Source organism: Choloepus didactylus, chromosome 10, assembly GCF_015220235.1.
Source record: "Choloepus didactylus isolate mChoDid1 chromosome 10, mChoDid1.pri, whole genome shotgun sequence".
NCBI classification, from domain to species: Eukaryota; Metazoa; Chordata; class Mammalia; order Pilosa; family Megalonychidae; genus Choloepus; species Choloepus didactylus.
The window spans coordinates 88,862,255-88,880,315 of NC_051316.1; the positions used below are offsets into that span (position 1 = coordinate 88,862,255).

Consider the following 18,061-nt stretch of genomic DNA (forward strand, 5'->3'; position numbering starts at 1 on the left):
CCCCTCATCCCATCTTATCCTTGCTTAGAACCTTTCAGTGATATCCCATTATTCTAATAATTAAAAAGAAACAAGAACAAGAAAATATCAACAAATACAAATCTTCCTCCTTACCAGGCCCTGCATGGACTGGCCTCTGCTGACCACTCAGCCTTATCCAACACCCCTGCTTCCTCATTCTCTGCCTCAGGGCCTTTGCCTGAATATTCCCTGGACCTGGAACTCTCCCTCTCCTCTTCATCTTTGGAGCTCTGTCCCTTCCTCAGGGAAGTTATCTCTGACCTGCCTGACCAGGCAGACATGCTCATACCTCTCTTTCTAACACTGGTAGCAATTTTACATTTGTTTGTGTTATTTTTTGTAGGTGTGTTTAATGTCTGTCTGCTCCTCTGGAATGTAGCTTATGAATAGGACCCAAGTCTGACTTTTGTTTATTGTATCCATGGCACCTGTCAGTAGCTGGCACACAACAAGAGCTCAATAAATATTTTTAAATAAATGACTAGAAACTGAAAACATTCTGTAATTCTGAGAGAAAGTGCATAAAGGGAAAGAAAGTAAGAAGGAATTGTCCTGACATAAAAAAGAGAGGTAAATGCCTCCCTTGTTTGGTGAACCCTGCAAAAACCTGTTGCCTCCCTGGTGGGGAAGTTGTCTTCAGAGCCGCATGTTCCATTTGTCAGTCAGTCTCTCCTAAGAGGACAAGCATGGCGTTGGGATTTCCTTCCTCTTGGCATAAAAGCAATCCCCAGGAAGGACAACAGTACCCCCTGCTGACTGCCCTGCATGTTTGACCCTCTGATTCTGTTTCCCTGACTTCCCAGGTAGAGAGGCCTAAGGGTTGGCCCACAGAACCTAGAAACAGACCACCATTAGTAGCTGTGAGGACAGATGTGCATGGGCTATGGGAAAACAGAATCTGGAGAGCTGTATAAAAATATGGATCCCCAGGCCCCAATCCAGGAGACCCGGATTCAGTAGCTTTGGGGTGGTGCCCAGAAATCTTTTTTTTTTTTTTTTTTTTAATAAGCACTACCCCAGCATAAGGAAGTTCATAGAAGTCTGAGTGGGGCTACTATTTATAAAAGTTTGAAGTCATGAAGTGTGATATGGAGATGATCATAAACTTGGCTACCAAATTTCAAAAAGCTAGACCCAGGGACAATCCCTAGGAATTTGAAAGAAAATCTGGGGCAGTGATTTGCTAACTGAACTATAACTATGATTTGGAGATGAGTTATGATTAACTCATAATATTTTAATGTAGAACCTGGGTGAGAATGTAGACAAGAGCATATTCTAATGGCATATCTGCCAAGGGAGACAAATGTGTGACTTTGAAGTCATACTGAATTGTCTCTTTGGGGCATTTGTACCGATGGGAAGATTAAACTCTTGTCCAGGCTGGAACAAGAAATTGGAAATTCCAGGTGAAGAACACCAGGCACATGGTAGCCACTTGGGGGCTATTTGTCAAATGAATTCGTTTGTCAACCATTAAGTTCACCCGAAGAGTGTTCGCAGTACAACTCCAAATGGTTTGCACCATGTGGGTGTATGCTCCAGTGGAGGATTTGCCCCTTTCCCTCTCAGCAGACCCAATGCAAATCCAGTTTTAATTCCCCTGCATCCTCTCTGCAGTCAGGTGCTGTGGGTCCTGCTTTTCGGGGCCCTGGTTTAATTACAGCTGTGCACATGCAGCGCTTTACATTTGGCCTTTTCCTCCTACCACTATTTTTTTTAATCTGGCACCATGCAATTACCAGCTTTCTGCCTCCTCATAGAAAAAAACACACCCTCATCCCCACCTGACTAATGAGGCGATTAGAGGGATTTCACAGTGACCCTGAGCTTTTTCCACACCTGAGTCACCTGCAGGCAGCAGGAAATATGGGGTGTGCTTTCAGTCAAGCAGTCAGGGCTGACAACAAAGAACAGGAATCCAGCTAGCCTCTCTTGGGAGGTGCTGGAGACAGTCATATTCGCTATTGTAGCTTTCCAAGCACTGGAATTAGAAGTGGCTGGCCCAGCATGGATCGGCAGCAGGAGATCACCCAGCTCTTCATTAGATTGTCCTTGCTCAGAGTTCTATTTCATATCATTTGAGAAATCAAGAACATGACAGTCCCTCAACTTTCCCCTTTCCACACTACTCTAAGAAGGGTCCTTGCTACCCCAGTTTAGTTAGCCATCCTAAACCCCTCCTGCATAAGAGCCTGCTAATTTTTCTTTTCTTCTAATTCGTCTCCACTTTCACCTAGCTCCTTTCTGCCACAGGAAGGTTTATATCCCTGGCCCCTCCACATTTTAATGATGCCAGAGTCTTTCCCTCTTATTATGGCCTATACAGAGTGACATTGGTCTTTTTCAAATGTCACTTTTATTCTGGTCCTGTTATTATAGCAACAGTCTGAAATGTAGAGTAATGTCTTCGCTACTCAGTAGTCAAGAAGAGGGATGCAGTTTGAGAATGGCCATCCCAGAGCAATGGTGTGTGATTCTTTTTGCATTTTACTTTTTAGTTCTTTAGTATCATCTTCTTCATTCCTCTGAAGTGTTAATGTGTGCCCTGTGCTGAGCTGAGTCCTTCACAAGCATTATCTCTTTGAAACCTCACTATTTCCCAGTTTACCAGTGAGGAAACAGATGTGCTTAGTCATTTGGCCCCAAGTCTGAGTGACCCTGAAGCCCATGCCCCTAACCATTCTACTTGTCTGCTTCCTTACTGTAGCCTTTTGGAAGCTGCCAGTTTCTAGAATAAGTATTGGGCAAAATAACAAGTATATGAACTCTATTAAGAATTCTTTTTACTTGAGTAGATGGTTTGCCATCCATGCAACCAAAGAAATGAACTTAAAAGCAGGAGATATTTTGGTTCCACATACAGAAAATTTTTATTTGAAACCATTAAGATAACAAACCCTGGAGTGGGTTGGGTTGTAGAAGCCTTTTATAGGTCAGGGCAATCATCTCAAAAGATCTTTAAGAAGAGATGATTGTAGGCAAAATCTGGATCTGATTTTTTCTCTAGTTTCCTTTTAGGTCTAGAAATAGAACAGAACAATAGGCTGGAAGAAGCAGGGGCTTTGAAGTCAGGCATTCCTAAATTTGAATCCTAACTCTAGCACTCAGTAACAGTTTATTTGTAAAATGGGGGTAACATTGGGTTGTTGTAAGGGTATGATAAGAAATAATGAATAATAACACCTAACACAGTGCTGAGCTTAGGGTGGTTGTTCAGTAAATGCTGTTTACCCTTTCTCACCTTCCTCTCTCAGAGTCTTTAAATAAAGAATGAAAACTTCATAGAATCTTAAGGTTGGAAAGGCCTTAAAGTTCCCTGAATCTGACTCCCCTGACCTGACTCTTATCCCATCGCTGCTCCGATTATCTGGCTCTGCTTCAGCACTCTGGCAGCAGGGGCTCACCGCCTCCTGGGGCTGCCCACGCCATCATGGATCCTGCTTGCTGGTAGACTTCCTGGAAGTGAGCGAAAATCAACCACTTTCAATTTTTTCCTTTTGGTCTTATTTCCACTGTTTGGTCTTTGTGAGATTTAAATACTATATGTGCATGATTTGCAAACATAAAAATACAGGGTGGTGTTATTATCATTGATCAAGCCAGTCCCTCATTCATATGACAGTGTGTCAGGTATCTGATGATGGCTTCTTATCTCCTCCTACTCTTTTCTATACTATTACTACTAATAATAGTCAACATGCAATGAGTGCCTTCGCAACAGGCACTGTGGTAAGTGCTCTGATACATTATTTCACTTAATTCTTACAGCTACCTCTGGAGATATCATTATCCCCTTTATATAAGTGATCAGACTGGAACTTTAGAAAAATAAGTACCTTGGCCAAACTTAGAGAATAAGCTCCACAGCCTCTAAGAGGATTTTGCAGGATCCACCCACTTATAAGTACTTGCTTTTAATCACTATGCCTGTCCAGGCCCTGCAGCCCCAGCACCTTCAGCTGCTCCTCGGGCCATGTGGTGTGCAGTCTGTCATCTGGATGGCTTATCTCTGAGCCCATCCTAGTTTATCCATGTTCTTTTCAAAATCTGGTTATCAAAACTTCCCAAACTCACAATAGAGTCTGACCAGAAAAGAGTAGAGTAGGACAATAGTAACAGCAAAAATCATAGGTATTAGTGATATAGAGCTCAGCATGGGCCCAGGCACTGTCTGGTGCTATGCGTTTACCGCATTTTGTCCTCAGAGCTATCCTATTGATCATAGTGTTGTCCCTGTTTTATGGAGGAGAAGACTGTCCACACTTACACTGCTATTCACAGGGCAGAACTGGTTATCAAACTTAGGCCCCTTGGTTCTAGGGTTCACATTCTCAACTGTGGTATCTTCTCACTTTCTTGGCGTCTGGGTCATAATGTTGACTCAAGTTGAAGCTTGCCAACTAAATTCCAGTGTGTTTGCACACATGATAATTCATACCATCCCAGCTTCTACCTTTGCAGTGTTTTTTGTTTATTTTTACCCAAGAGCAAGATCTAACACCTATCCAAGTTCAAGTTCACTTTTTTAGCTTAAGTCCATCCTTTTGGCCTATTAGGTTATTGTGGATATTCTGTCATCCAGTGTATTAGCTGTCCCTGTAGGCTTCTTTGCATCTGCATATGTGATCAATATACCTTATATTATCATCCAAGTCATTGATAATAATGTCAAACAGGCCGGGCCCAGAGGACCAAGCTCTGGGGTTTGGTGCTGAAATTCTACCCTGAGTTTATCAATCTCAGTCAGTATTTTCAGAATATGATCGTACCAGTTACAAATACACTTAATTGTTTCCATGCCCACACTGTATTTCTCCATCTTAATATTTCATAACATTTTCACAGATATGTAAAACTTACAAAGCACTATAACATGCTCTAGATCATTTTACCTTGATACTGCCCTGTGACATACACATGGGCCCTATTGGACATATGAGGAAACCATGCTTAGAGAAAGTTATTAGCTTTACAAGGTCATCAGCTAAGTAAGTGGCTAGGGCTAGGATTGCAATCAAGGTCATCAGACGTCTGACACCTTTCCCCTTCTCTAACACTGCCACCCTTGCCATAAGCTCTCCATGCTTAGGTTGTAACAGACTTCTTTAAAAGTTTTGGGCATTTGGGCTAAATAATCTCCAAGTTCCTATCCATTTCTGGGGTTCTGATTTTTCATTTTTAGACATCAACCTTCTCTAAATGTTATGTCATTCTACTCTCTTGTTGTACATGACCTTTCAGGGAGCAAATCAATCATGGCATCAGTGGGCATTTATTGTTTGCCTATAATCTGTACTGCATTGCATTGTGCTGCCCTTGACCCATGGCTAGGAGTTCTTCTGTGCTCTTTACTAGGTCTTGTTCTTTGGTATAAGAGTAATACCTACTTTTTAATCAATCTTTGTCTATGTCTACAAAGCCACTCTCAGGAATTTTGCTATACTATCTACTGCCTTAGCTGAGCTCACCTGGAATGGGGTATATTCTGGGGCCCTGGTAGTTTTACAAAAGCTAGATTGTGTTTGATCCTAAGAAATCACAAAGAAGGAATTCCTGAAATGGTAGTCTCAACAGTGTACATCTTTGCCAAAACAGAATCCAAAGGTTAAGAGAGTCTTGATGCAGTTCCTTTTCTTTCAATGGACTGTAAAAGGTGTGATAGCATGTTCTCCTTCAGTAGGCTAAATTATCATCCATCCCAGGCTAGCTGATTCTTTGCCTGAACTACTTTGTTGCCAGAGGGACTGCTTGTCAAATTCTCCCTGGAATTGTTTGTTACTCTTGTTGTTATCTGAGACCCACCAAAATCCTGTTTAGACTTTGCTGCCTTTTCTTCCTCCATAAGAGCTAAGTAAGGGCACAGAAACTTTCAGCCAGCCTCAAGCCATCAGAAGTCACCACTGTCTCCTTTTGTGATCACTTGGAACACAGGTATTTCTTCCAGTTTGGGGGTATGCTTCCTCTTTGCAGAGTCCTTTGGGGCTTGACTATACCCCTGGATCATTTGCTTATAAGTAGATTATTTCAGTTTAGAGAAAAAAAATTTACCAGTCCTCAGTCTGAAGAGTCCTCAATCTGTTTGGTTTTTTGTTTGTTTGTTTTAATTATACTACAGGAGGAAAAACCTCACAAAATCAAACAAATTGAAAGCCAGAAGGCATTTTGTTAAGTAGAAATTAACTAACATTTTCAGCATTCTACCATTTGCTTTTTTTTATTCCCCTAAAATGGTTATACTGTTGTTTTCTGATTATAAAAATAATACATATTCATCATAAAAATTCAGGAAATAGGGACAAGCTTACTTTTTTTTTCTTTTACATACACAACTTAAACTTTTTATTGCCTTATTTCCAAGAACCAGGTATTTAGCAGGAATGATTTTGCCGTCACTGCTTTTTTTTTTTAATTAGAGAAATTGTAAATTTACTGAAAAATCATGCATAAAATCAGAGTTCCCATATACCATCCTATTATTAACACCTTATGTTAGTGAGGTGCATTTGTTACAATTCATGAAAAAACAATTTTATAACTGTGCTATTACCAGTAGTCCATCATTTACAATAGAGAAAAGCTCACGTTTAAGACTTACTTTCAGAAAGGGTTCCAAAGCCTTTGCAATAATAAGACAATGTGAGCATTGTTGATTTTTTGTTGTTGTTTTTTTGTTTTTTTTAAGCTGTTTTATTGAGATATATTCACATGCCATACAGTCCATCCAATACACACATAATTTTAGAATATTTTCTTTACTCCAAAAAGAAAAACCCCATGCCCCTTAGCAGTGACCTCTCAATCCCTCTATTCTTCCCCAGCCCTGCATAAACATTAATCTAATCTGTCTCTATAGATTTATTTATATTTACATTTTATACAAATGGAATAATACCATATGTAGTACTTTGTGTCTGGTTTCTTTTACTTAGCATAATGTTTGCTGTTGTTTTTAAATTATTGTTTGTTTTTTTAATTAGATAAGCTGAAGGTTTACATAAAAGTTATGTAAAAATACAACGTTCCCACCTACCCCCCTATTGCTGACACTTTGCATTACTGTGGTACCTTTGTTACAGTTGATGAAAGAATATTAAAATATTGCTGTTAGCTGTAGTTCATTGTTTGCATTAGGTATATTTTTCCCATATACCACCCTGTTATTAACACCTTGTAATAGTGGCATACATTTGTTATAATTCATGAAAGAACATTCTTATATCTATACTATTAACCACAGTCATTGTCCACAGCAGGGTTCACTGTGTTATACAGTCCCATGTTTTATCCTCTAACTTTCCTTCTAGTAATATACACAGCCCAAAACTTCCCCCTTTCAACCATATTCATACACATAATTCAGCGCTGTTAATTTCACTCATAATAATTTGCTACCATCCCCACTATCCATTTCCAAACATTTACAATGAACCTAATTAGAAATTCTGCACAAATTAGGCATCAGCTCCCCAATCCCTACCCCCAGTCTATCTCCTGGTAAATTATATTCTGGATTCTAACTCTATGAGTTTGCTTATTATAATTAATTCATATTAGTTATATCATACAATATTTGTCCTATTGTGTCTGGCTTATTTCACACAGCATAGTGTCCTCAAGGTTCATCCATGTCACCACATGCATGAAGATGTCATTCCTTCTTACAACTGAATAATATTCATATTCCATCATATGTGTATATCACATTTTGTTTATCCATTCATCGGTTGATGGACACATGGGTTGCTTCCATCATTTGGAAATTGTGAATAATGCTGCTATGAACACTTCTGAATCATATAGCAGTTCCATACTTAGCTTCCTTAGGAAACATCAAACTGTCTTCCACAGCAGCTGTACCATTTTACATTCCCAGCAGCAGTGAGTGAGTGTCCTATTTCTCCATATCCTCTCCCACACTTGTGGTTTTCTGTTTCTTTAATAGCAGCCATTCTTATGGGTGTGAGCTATATCATATGGTTTTGATTTGCATTTCCCTAATAGCCAGTAAAGTTGAGCATCTTTTCATGTTTTTGACCCAGTTGTATTTCCTCTTTGGAAAAATGTCTATTTAAGTCTTTTGCCCGTATTTTAATTGGATTGTCTGTCTTTTTATTGTTGCATTGTAGGATTTGGTTTAAACCTTATAAGATATGTGGTTTCCAAATATTTTCTCCCCTTGAATAGATTGCCTTTTTACTTTCTTGACAGAGCCCTTTGAAGCACAGAAGTTTTTTATTTTGATAAGTTCCCATTTATCTATTTTTTCTTTCATTGCTTATGCTTTGGGTATGAAGTCTAAGAAACCATTGCCTAAATTAAAACATCTTGAAGATGCCTCCCTACATTTTCTTCTAGGAGTGTTATAATTCTGATTCTAATATTTAGGTCTTTGATCCATTTTGAGTTCATTTTTGTATAAGGTGTGAGATAGGTGTCGTCCTCTTTCATTCTTTTACCTATGGATATCCAGTTCTCTCATCACCATTTGTTGAAGAGACTATTCTGTCCCAGTGGGGTGGACTTGGCAGCCTTGTCAAGTATCAGTTGGCCATAGATGTGAAGCATTTTTTTAAATTAAATTCAGTGTTATTGAGATATATTTACGTACCATACAGTCATCCATGGTGTACAATCAACTGTTCATAGTACCATCATATAGTTATGTATTCACCATCCCAATCTGTTTTTGAACATTTTCCTTACACCAGAAAGAATAAGAATAAAAAAGTAAAAAAGGACATCCAAATCATCCCCACCATCCCACCCTATTTTTCATTTAGTTTTTGTCCCCATTTTTCTTCTCATGCATCCATACACTGGATAAAGGGACTATGATCCACAAGGTTTTCACAGTCACACTGTCACCCCTTGTAAGCTGCATTGTTATACAAACTGTCTTCAAGAGTCAAGACTACTGGGTTGGAGTTTGATAGTTTCAGGTATTTACTTCTAGCTATTCCTATACATTAAAACCTAAAAAGGGTTATCCATATACTATGTAAGAATGTCCACCAGAGTGACTTCTCGACTCCATTTGAAATCTCTCAGCCACTGAAACTTTATTTCATTTCATTTCTCATCCCCCTTTTGGTCAAGAAGATGTTCTCAATCCCATGATGCTCGGTCCAGATTTATCCCTGGGAGTCATATCCTGCGTTGCCAGGGAGATTTACACCCCTGGGAGTCAGATCCCATGTAGGGGGGAGAGCAGTGAGTTCACCTGCTGCATTGGCTTAGCTAGAGAGAGAGGGCCACATCTGAGCAACAAAGAGGTACTTGGGGAGTCTTAGGCACAATTATAAGCAGGTTTAGTCTCTCCTTTGCAGTAATGAGTGTGAAGCATTGTTTTTATATTAAAAATACTTCATACAAGAAATTGCTTCTTACATAGAAAACTTATAGTGCATAGTTGAGGACATTAAGCTGTGGAATCAGACTTCTGGGTTCAAATCCCAGCTCTTCCATTACTGGTTTGTGACCCTGGGCAAGTTATTTAACCTCTCCATAGCTGTTTCATAAGGTTGTTGGAGAAGTACATTAGTTAAATGTCTGTAAAGCACTTAAACTTGACATACAGTAAGCACCAATCTAAATGTTAGCTAATGTAATTATTATTAAGGACTCATAGCTTGCTTAGATGGTTCTGTTTTATATTCAGATACATTAACAACCCATGTAATTGGTATTTGCTTAAATGTTGTTTTAATATAGAGACCCCATTAATATTGACTGCCATTATCATCATCGTCATCATCCTCCTCCTCCACTCTTTAAACAGAGCCTGCAAGAAACATTCCAGGAGCCTGTAGGAAGGGTTTTAAAGGGTGCATTTCAAGTCCTTGAGGAAAAGATTTATTGTTCAATACTGTCTTGGATAACCAGATAACTCTTGGAAAAAATATTCAACTCTAACCCTAAACCAAACTAAACCCCAACTATAAACTGAAACGAAATCTAAATAGGACTTGAGTTAAATAGACTAAAAGAAAATATGCTTCAACATCTTTTAAATCCTAGGATGAGGAAAACTTTTCTAAGCATGGCCTTAAGACTGTAAAACATGGAAGAAAATATTGATAGACTAGACAATACCTGAATGAAATAAAACGAAATCTAAAATTCCATTCTGCAATAATATACCATTAACAAAAGCTTGTGTTTGAATGGCTGTCTATCCAGGATGATCATTCCATGAATTTGTTGATAAAATTGGGAGAAGATATTGAGATCTCTCTTTTTCCAGTGGTCATCGTAGAAGGGCATATTGATTTACTAATTAGACCATTTATTTCACCTTATTTGCAGTAAAAGTGACATCTGCCTGTCCTGCTGAGTAATCCAGCCCGGTAGCTGAGGGTGGATTTATTCAGCCTTCACTACAAGGTAGTTCCCTGTGGTTAGATAAACTGATGTGTTGCTTGGTAACTATGGGATTAGTATGGTAGATGCTTGGGAAGCCAGTTTGAGAGGGGTTCAGATATCTGGAGGACAAGTAGGGCAAGAAAGTTGGCAAGTTACTGGAAAAACTGCAGCTTGGCAGAAGAAGGAATTGAGGCCACATGTGCCCATCACATGCTTGGGTTTAGAGCATTTCCGCTTCCCATCTGTACTTTGCCTTTTCAGCACTGGGCCTCAGAACAAAGGAAAAGAAGACATTAAGCTGACCATGGGTCAGGTTGGGCCCTGCTGGAGTGGCTACTGTGATAGCAGGTGTAACCCCTGCAGGGTTGACCACTGGGGTTCTTCGACTGTGAAGGAAAGAGGTCTGGGTCTCGAAAATTTAAACACCGCTTGTTATCTGGACCATAACGAGCCTCCAAGTTAGTGGACTGATGGGTTTGGGTCCTGAGTTGCCTATTTATTGTATACATTAATGTAGTCTTGACTACAGCCCAGCTCTCCAGCTTCTTTCTGGTGTTCTACCAGTCTAAGAACACAAACACTGCCTAAGTGTCTTTAGCTGGGAGTACGATGGTTCCACGGCCTGTGTTACCTCTGTAGGCAATTAGTGTATCAATCACCAAAATAACATTCTAGTTATTTATTTTGCATTAGCAGTGGCAGGAGGAATCATTGAAGTGCTAGAGCTTATGCTGGGGAGAATATTTTGACTGAAATTTTGCATATTTTGAAACTCAGGTTGTTACGTTTAAAATTATATACATTGTGCATACCTAGCTTCAAACAAGGGGAAGAAAAAGCATTCCTCCCTGTCAGAACCTTTTCACTCTGTCTGTCATGTAATCCAACTAAAAATAAACTACAAGCACACAGAACTGGCAGCCATCAGTTTGGAACAAGTTTAGCACTCTCAACTGCAAGGCCTGTCTCCTGCTGCCACCAGATCACATCATAGCCCTCCATGGCTTAGACGTCCACACACAATCCACACAGGGCAGGGTCCCAGGAATTAGAACCGTTGTTCTTTAGGAAGCAGTGGATGCAGTCAAAAGATCGCTGGCCCAGCTATCAAGAGCCCAGACTCAGTCCTGGGAGTCAGTTGGCACATCTGGATCTCCATTTTCTCATTTTGAACTGATTGACTGCAAACCACATACCAACCACCAGCTAACCCTTTATATGTCTTAGTGTAATTAATCCTGACAGAACCTTACAAGCTTCATTCTATGTATCATCCACATTTTTCAGATGAGGAAACAGAGGCACAGAGAGTCTGAGTCACTCAGTCAGTGTCATACAGCTAATGAGTGATGAGCCAGGTTCCAAACCCTTCAGCTCTGCTTTCTCCTCCCATCATACCACTGAAACAACTCTTTATGAGGCCCCACCAAAGAACTCCCCATGTCAAATCTTGGTCATTTTCCCCCATTTATCCTGCTGGACCTCTGTCACACCTGATGCTGTTACTTGTTCCCTTCTTGACAGGCAGGCTGATGAGCACAGCCTTTGGAGTTCACCTAACCTGTGTTTGCATCTTACCATCTGCACTTACTAGCTTGGTCTTGGGCAAGTTACTTACCCCCTGAGTCTTAGTTTCCTTGTCTGTAAAATGAGGATAATGATCGTACCTACTTCATGGAGTGAGGATTATATGAGATAATGTACATAAATCATTTTGCACAGAACTCAAAAAGTACTTCCCTGAATATTTCTAATCTTCTCACTAAACCCTGTCCCTGACATACTTATGCACTCTCACAAACTCCCAACCTTAAATACTGTGTCCTAATTATCCCCTTGCCTCAAATCTTTTTTTCCAACAAAGGTTGATTTTGTGCTTCTTCCTGTATGTTACAATAGAAAACCATTGTATGACTATAACATGGATTTAGCTGCACAATTACTTGAACCCTATCCTCTGGAGTGTAATTATAAGTAGGTATTATTGCCTTAACATAGTTATAATGATATAACAGGATTATACAACCTTTCATAGTCAGTTTAATAGCACAGTTATTAGTCTTTTTTCTAATTCTTGGATTTTAAAGGAGTTCCGTTAAATTTATTTTGACCACAAGTTCAGTCCAATTTATCTTCCAGATTATTACAGCAAAGAAAATTTTTTAAATATAAGTCATAGCAGATAATATCTGCCTCTGGCCATTTTGGTGTTAAAGGAATTACCAAAATGATGACATGGATTTAGTGGTAGTTGTTTTGTTTTTTTTGTTTTGTTTTGTTTTAGTTAAAATCCTATCTTAAGAAGCATTTTACTCTTCAATTTTCATAATCATTTTTCCTGTATGTGATTGAACTTCTGCAAATTTGTTCCTCTGATCTTCTTATCAAACAGTAAGGCTACTGTATTTTAAAAGGAGTTACTGTGATTCCACTGCTGAAATTGATTTTCACCCTTTGACATTTTCCTTAGAGCAGGAAGAACCCTCCCTCTAACACACAGGTCTGTGTGTGCGGTGGAAAGTTGCAGCTCTAGCCTGGGTGTACACACTGACGAGCCTTCCCTGCTTTGGGGTTTTGCAGGGTCAGAAATATTTTTAAGAAACTTCTTAGTCAATGAAGACGTGTCTGTGACTAACACTCCCAGCTGTAGCTGCTTGGACCCATTCAGGCATCCTGTCTGTTCCTGGAGGGCTGAGCCTTGAGGCCCTCAGTTTCTCATAAGGAGGCTGAAAGCTTTGAATTGCATTGGGGATGCTGGAGAACTGCTAAAATGCTTTATTGCTGAATGTTGTCGAGTTTTAGGGTGGGTTTTTTCCGCCATTCTTTGGCAAACTGCTGTATCATACACCTCATTTGCCATCAGAGTCTAAATGTATATAGTTCTTTTTTTTTCCTTGAAAACAACACAGAACAAAGCCTCACTTTTAAAAATGCCGTGATATTTTGCCACCGTTATGAAAATCTGTCAGCGCCGTATCTAATCTCCTGGTGCATAGAATATCAAAACAAGCACTATTGAAGGGATTGTTCTTCTGTTAATACAAAAATGTCAGTTTCACAGTCTCGGAACCAGCCGCTATCAGCCTCTTTCCAAATGGGAAAGAAAAAAATAATAAAATTTTTTTTTTCCCCTCTGCTGTTACTGTTCTTCAGGCCTGACCTTCATAAGAAGACCCAGAGTAAACACCGCCTTGCTGAAATCTTGCGTTCAGAATACTCAAGTGGGATGGAGGCTGGCATCGCCAAGGTCAAAAAGCAAAACAAACACAGAAAACCCGGCAACCAGCCACTGCAGAGCTGAGCTGCAGCCTGCGTTCAGCATTTGCTGTGGGAAAAAAATTAAAAACTTCTCTGTGAAATGTTGGAAAAACTCACAAAAAGCTTACTGAAGGATGGCAACTTACCAGAAAGTTTTTTAAAACTGTCTCCACAGGACTGGGCCTCAGTGTGGATCCTAGAGGCCCAGGTGGCACTGAATTGACCCCCTATTCTTATCAAAGGAGCCCTGTGAAATTAACTGTGGTTCCTTTCCCCGAATACTAAAGCTATCCTAGAAGCCACAGTTCTTATCTTTCATGGGGGGAGCTCTGATAGAAATTAGTAGGGAGGGCTGGTATGAATTACAATATGAATTAGCAATTAACTTATATTTATTTCATCAGTGCCAGTCTCTTATCTTCACCCAGGAGCCAACTTGCCATAGATTAAATTGTGCCCCCATAGCTTAAATGTAAAAGCCTAATGTACTGTGCTTCAGCCTGAAGGAATTTTATTCTGCCCTGTAACAATGTTCTAAAGAAGTTTCATAGCTTTACTTTAGCCCTAACAATGTATATAATTGGCATAAATTTTGTGGAGTAGAATTTTAGAATTGAATTTGTACAAAAAGAAAAAAAACTATTTTTCAAATAATCATTTACCTTATGTAAAAATGCGTTGTTAAAAGGGACCAAAATAGTTTTTGGTAAGGGTCAAAGTTGCTACAATGTTTTCAGGCAGGTGACCCCTCCTACTTTGTATAAGTATTTTGCTATCAACATGTCGTATTTACATACATTACTCTCTTTCATGTCCACTGAAAACTTATTCTCTCAGGGATCATTGGTTTGATTTACTGTTGCCTTTTTTATTTTACGTAAAGTCAGAAGGCACCAGTGTCCCAAGTCATCATTGTCTACCCCACCCACCCCCCACCCCCCACCCAATCTTGTCTTCTATAAAGATCTGGGACTCTTTGTATTGTGACCCAGGTGACAGCTGCCCCTCCCCTATTGTGTTTTCCTGGAAATTTGAAAGGGGACCCATGGGGTGTATTGATTTCCCAATAAATGTAAGATTTGGACACAGGCAGCTCTAGAGGGGTCCAAAAGAAAAGGTTAAAAAGCCTCAGCACCTCTTGTTTTGGCGTTGCTCTTGTTCTCTTCACTCTTTCTCTCATTTCAGTTTTCCTTGTGCCTCCTCCTCTCTAATTACTGAGTCGGCCACCCCTTGCTGTTCCTGCTACTGTGTGTTGAGGGCCCATTTCAGTAGAAACTCCAAATCCAAATGAACTAAATGGCCAGGAAAAGATCATGAGGTTTGGCAAGGTGGGCCTTTCGTTGGTGACTAAGGGGGGTCAGCATTCTTATCTCCGTACCCTCTCAGATGGCAGGCAGGCAGACTCAAGATGAATGACAGCTGAAACCTCTCTAGAAAGGACTCTGCTGTGAGGGCCTAGTAGAACAGCTCTTCTTCAACAGGAAAAATATGACTTCAGAGTTGGCTGTCACAGATGAATTTATAGGGATGGCTGGTGAAATTTGTAACAATAATTAAAAAAAAAAAAAAAAGCCTGCAGCACATGTCAAACTGACTTTGGGCAAATCTGCCACTTTTCTTATATTTGGATGAAAAAAAGGAGGGATCAAACATGATAGACAAAACCCAGCTGTGTGGGAAACAGGATTAATGCCAGTGATTGGGGATGATCAAAGCAAAAAAAACCATGGTTTTTTTCCCAGAGTGCCCATTCCATTAAAGGAATCAGCAGAGTTCTGCATTCCTGAGGGGAGAAGTGCTGGAACCTTGCAATGTGTGTAAAGGCCATAATTCCGAGATCAAAACTTACACTGCACTTGCTAGCATTTAAGTTAGGAGTTCTTGCCGTAGATGCTATGTGGGCCTGTTTCTAACTAGAATCAGTGTATTAACCCAAGCTAATAAAAAAAACAGGGATTTAGCAGATTTAGGGTTAATATTGTCTAAATTTAAATAACCTTAAAATAATCTTTCTTATGGCTCTTGACAGATTATACATTTCAGGTATCAATTAGGCAAAGCTTTAGCCTAATTCCACTGTACATATTCTAATTTTGTGTGTATTTTCAATCATGCCTCTTTTTCTGATTTCCCAGACTTATGCATTTCTGTGTGCCATACACTTGATTCTCATACTGAAAGTCACAGAGAATTTGGACATTTAATGGTGTGTTGCAGCCGAAAGCTTTTCCCCCAGTGTCTTGTACAATGCCTTTTTTGAATCCAAAGCATCTTCATGTTTGCACCCCTACCCTGCACGTCTTCAGAAGGGCCCCCCCATTCTCATGCACTAAAGGGCAGAGATCCCTTGGTGAATGAGGGGGCCTGTGTGTGATCCAATTAAGTCAGTGCTGATGCAATGCAAATGGCATCTTCCACTCCTATAGAAGCAAAGAGTCAACCACATCTCAGTGGACATTTTTGGACAAAGCCCAGTGAATTCTTTTGATTTTTTTTCCTGGATTGAAGGGAAGTGAGATTTAGGGAAGAAAGAGAAATAAATAAGAGCCCCTCAAGGCAGGTATATCCCAAACTGCTAGTGGTCTCACTATTTAGCACTTCAGACCCTCAACGTAAAGTCAGCGGAAGCCATTAAAATACAACGATCACTTCCTAGAGACAGAAATTTAAGACATTTCATTGGGGAAACCCAGCTTAAAAAGGGTACTTTAACTGGTCTTGTTAAAATGGTTCTATGACCGTTACACTTTATCTCTTAATCTGCTCCACCCTAGGAAAAATTCAGAGCAAGACCTGTCAGTGTGGGGGCAGTGGGACATCCTTAAAATGAGCTCGACTTCTCAAAAATGATTATCCAGAAGCCTGCACCTAAGGGCTAGTAGGGGAATCCAAACTTCTTTTAAACTTCGTTGCCTCCACCCCGGTGAGCCTGGGTTTGTAAAGGAGGGGTAGGGCGGGTGGGTAGAGAAGACGAGAATTTGCCTTCTCAGTGCCACTGCTATTGTTCCACCTACTAAGGGTCTTGCATTTGTTCTTTTTTTTCTCTCTCTTAAATGAGAGTTCACCCAGCCCCAGGGTTGGGAACAGAGAAACCAATTTCGTCTTCTAAACGGATGAAAGTAAAAGCCCACCTCACCGTAAAGGTTGTAAAGTTATTATTACAGATGGGAACTGCAGGACAATTTAAAATATTGTAATTATAAACTTGTAGAAAAGCCTTGTTCTTCATTAATGTAAGATATGAAATCGCCTCTGAGGTACAAGGACAATTACACAGTGGAGAATGTGTCTGTGATTTACACTGCTGCTGTGTAAACGTAAGGATGGTTGCTCTAGTCTACCTCCTTCACTTTCGCAAAATGAAAAGCACACCAGTGCAAGTTGTCCTTTGATAGATTTTTAATATGATTTTAAAGAGTTTTGTTTGGTCTCATTCTTATTCAATGAGATTAATTTAAAGCACTTATCCCCTGGGTTTAAGTCAATCCATGTAGGATTTGGGCAGGGTTTGTTGCATGGGGGGTTTTGTTTGCAGGAGGCTATGAGAGACTCCTTTCCCACTTCATTAACCCTGAGTTGGGGACAATCCCCCCTCGCACCCCACCACAGCCAGAGCTGGGGATTTACCAACCCCCCATTCACATGCAAAAGAACTCGAAAGCTGAGGGGCTCCTTGACTTAATTAGCTGCTGTGCATTTTGCAAAATTAGAATAATACCCTCAACATCCCAGGAAAGAAAAGCAGAGGAGTGGGGTGGGGGTGGGGTGGGGTGGGGGGAAACAGTAGCAGACCAGGCGTGGGTCTGCTTTTTGTGAGGGATTATAATCTAAACATACCCCCTACTCCTTCTCAGCAAGGCAGCTTTTCCTCTCCCAGGGCAATCCTGCCCTTAAAACTGGATGGGAACTCTACTTAACTGGGCCCCCAAACTTCCCAGCCCTGTGCGTTTCTTCCATCTTGGGGGTCAGTGGGCTGCAGGTGGTGTGTGGGAGGGTAGCACCCACTTCCTCCTCCCCAGAGAGGGAACAGCTTCAAGAGTTGACCTTGGCCCTCTGAACGCGAACTGGAGGCCTTCAGTCAGGCTTGGGACTTAAATCTACTCCCCTGAGATCCTGAAGCCACGGTTTGGTGCGGTAGGAGGGGGTGGGGAAGGGAGCAGATGTTGGGATTTGGCTGCCCTCTGGATTTCATCCCCAGCTTATTTCCGGGGTAGAGATAAGTGGGAACATAAGCGAGAGTGGGAGGTTACCCGTTGTGGCGTCAGGTTCGCTGCGAAGGCACATCGGGTCCCACCCGGCGCGGGAGGCCAGGAGCAGACTCGGCGCTCGCCAGCGTCCGCAGCTCGAGCCCGGCCGGGGTGCGGGGCGCGGGGCGCGGGGCGGGAGGGGGGTCCGAGGTGGGAGCGAGCAGCCTCGG

General features: G+C 40.8%; 1 protein-coding gene across 2 annotated transcripts in view; it reads left to right on the top strand.

Moving 5' to 3' along the window:
• Window positions 1-16,550, top strand: part of DDX31 (DEAD-box helicase 31) — an 80,792-nt gene extending 64,242 nt beyond the window's left edge. The window contains exon 19 of one of the 2 annotated variants that reach the window (XR_005210643.1): window positions 13,540-13,676. Coding sequence is in view for 1 of the 2 variants with exons in the window: in XM_037797462.1 (XP_037653390.1) it covers window positions 13,540-13,687 (148 nt within the window). In the remaining variant the exon portion in view is untranslated. Of the gene's footprint in view, window positions 1-13,539 lie in introns of both variants that reach the window. The other variant, XM_037797462.1, reaches the window with a different exon arrangement.
• The last annotated feature ends 1,511 nt before the right edge of the window (window positions 16,551-18,061 follow it).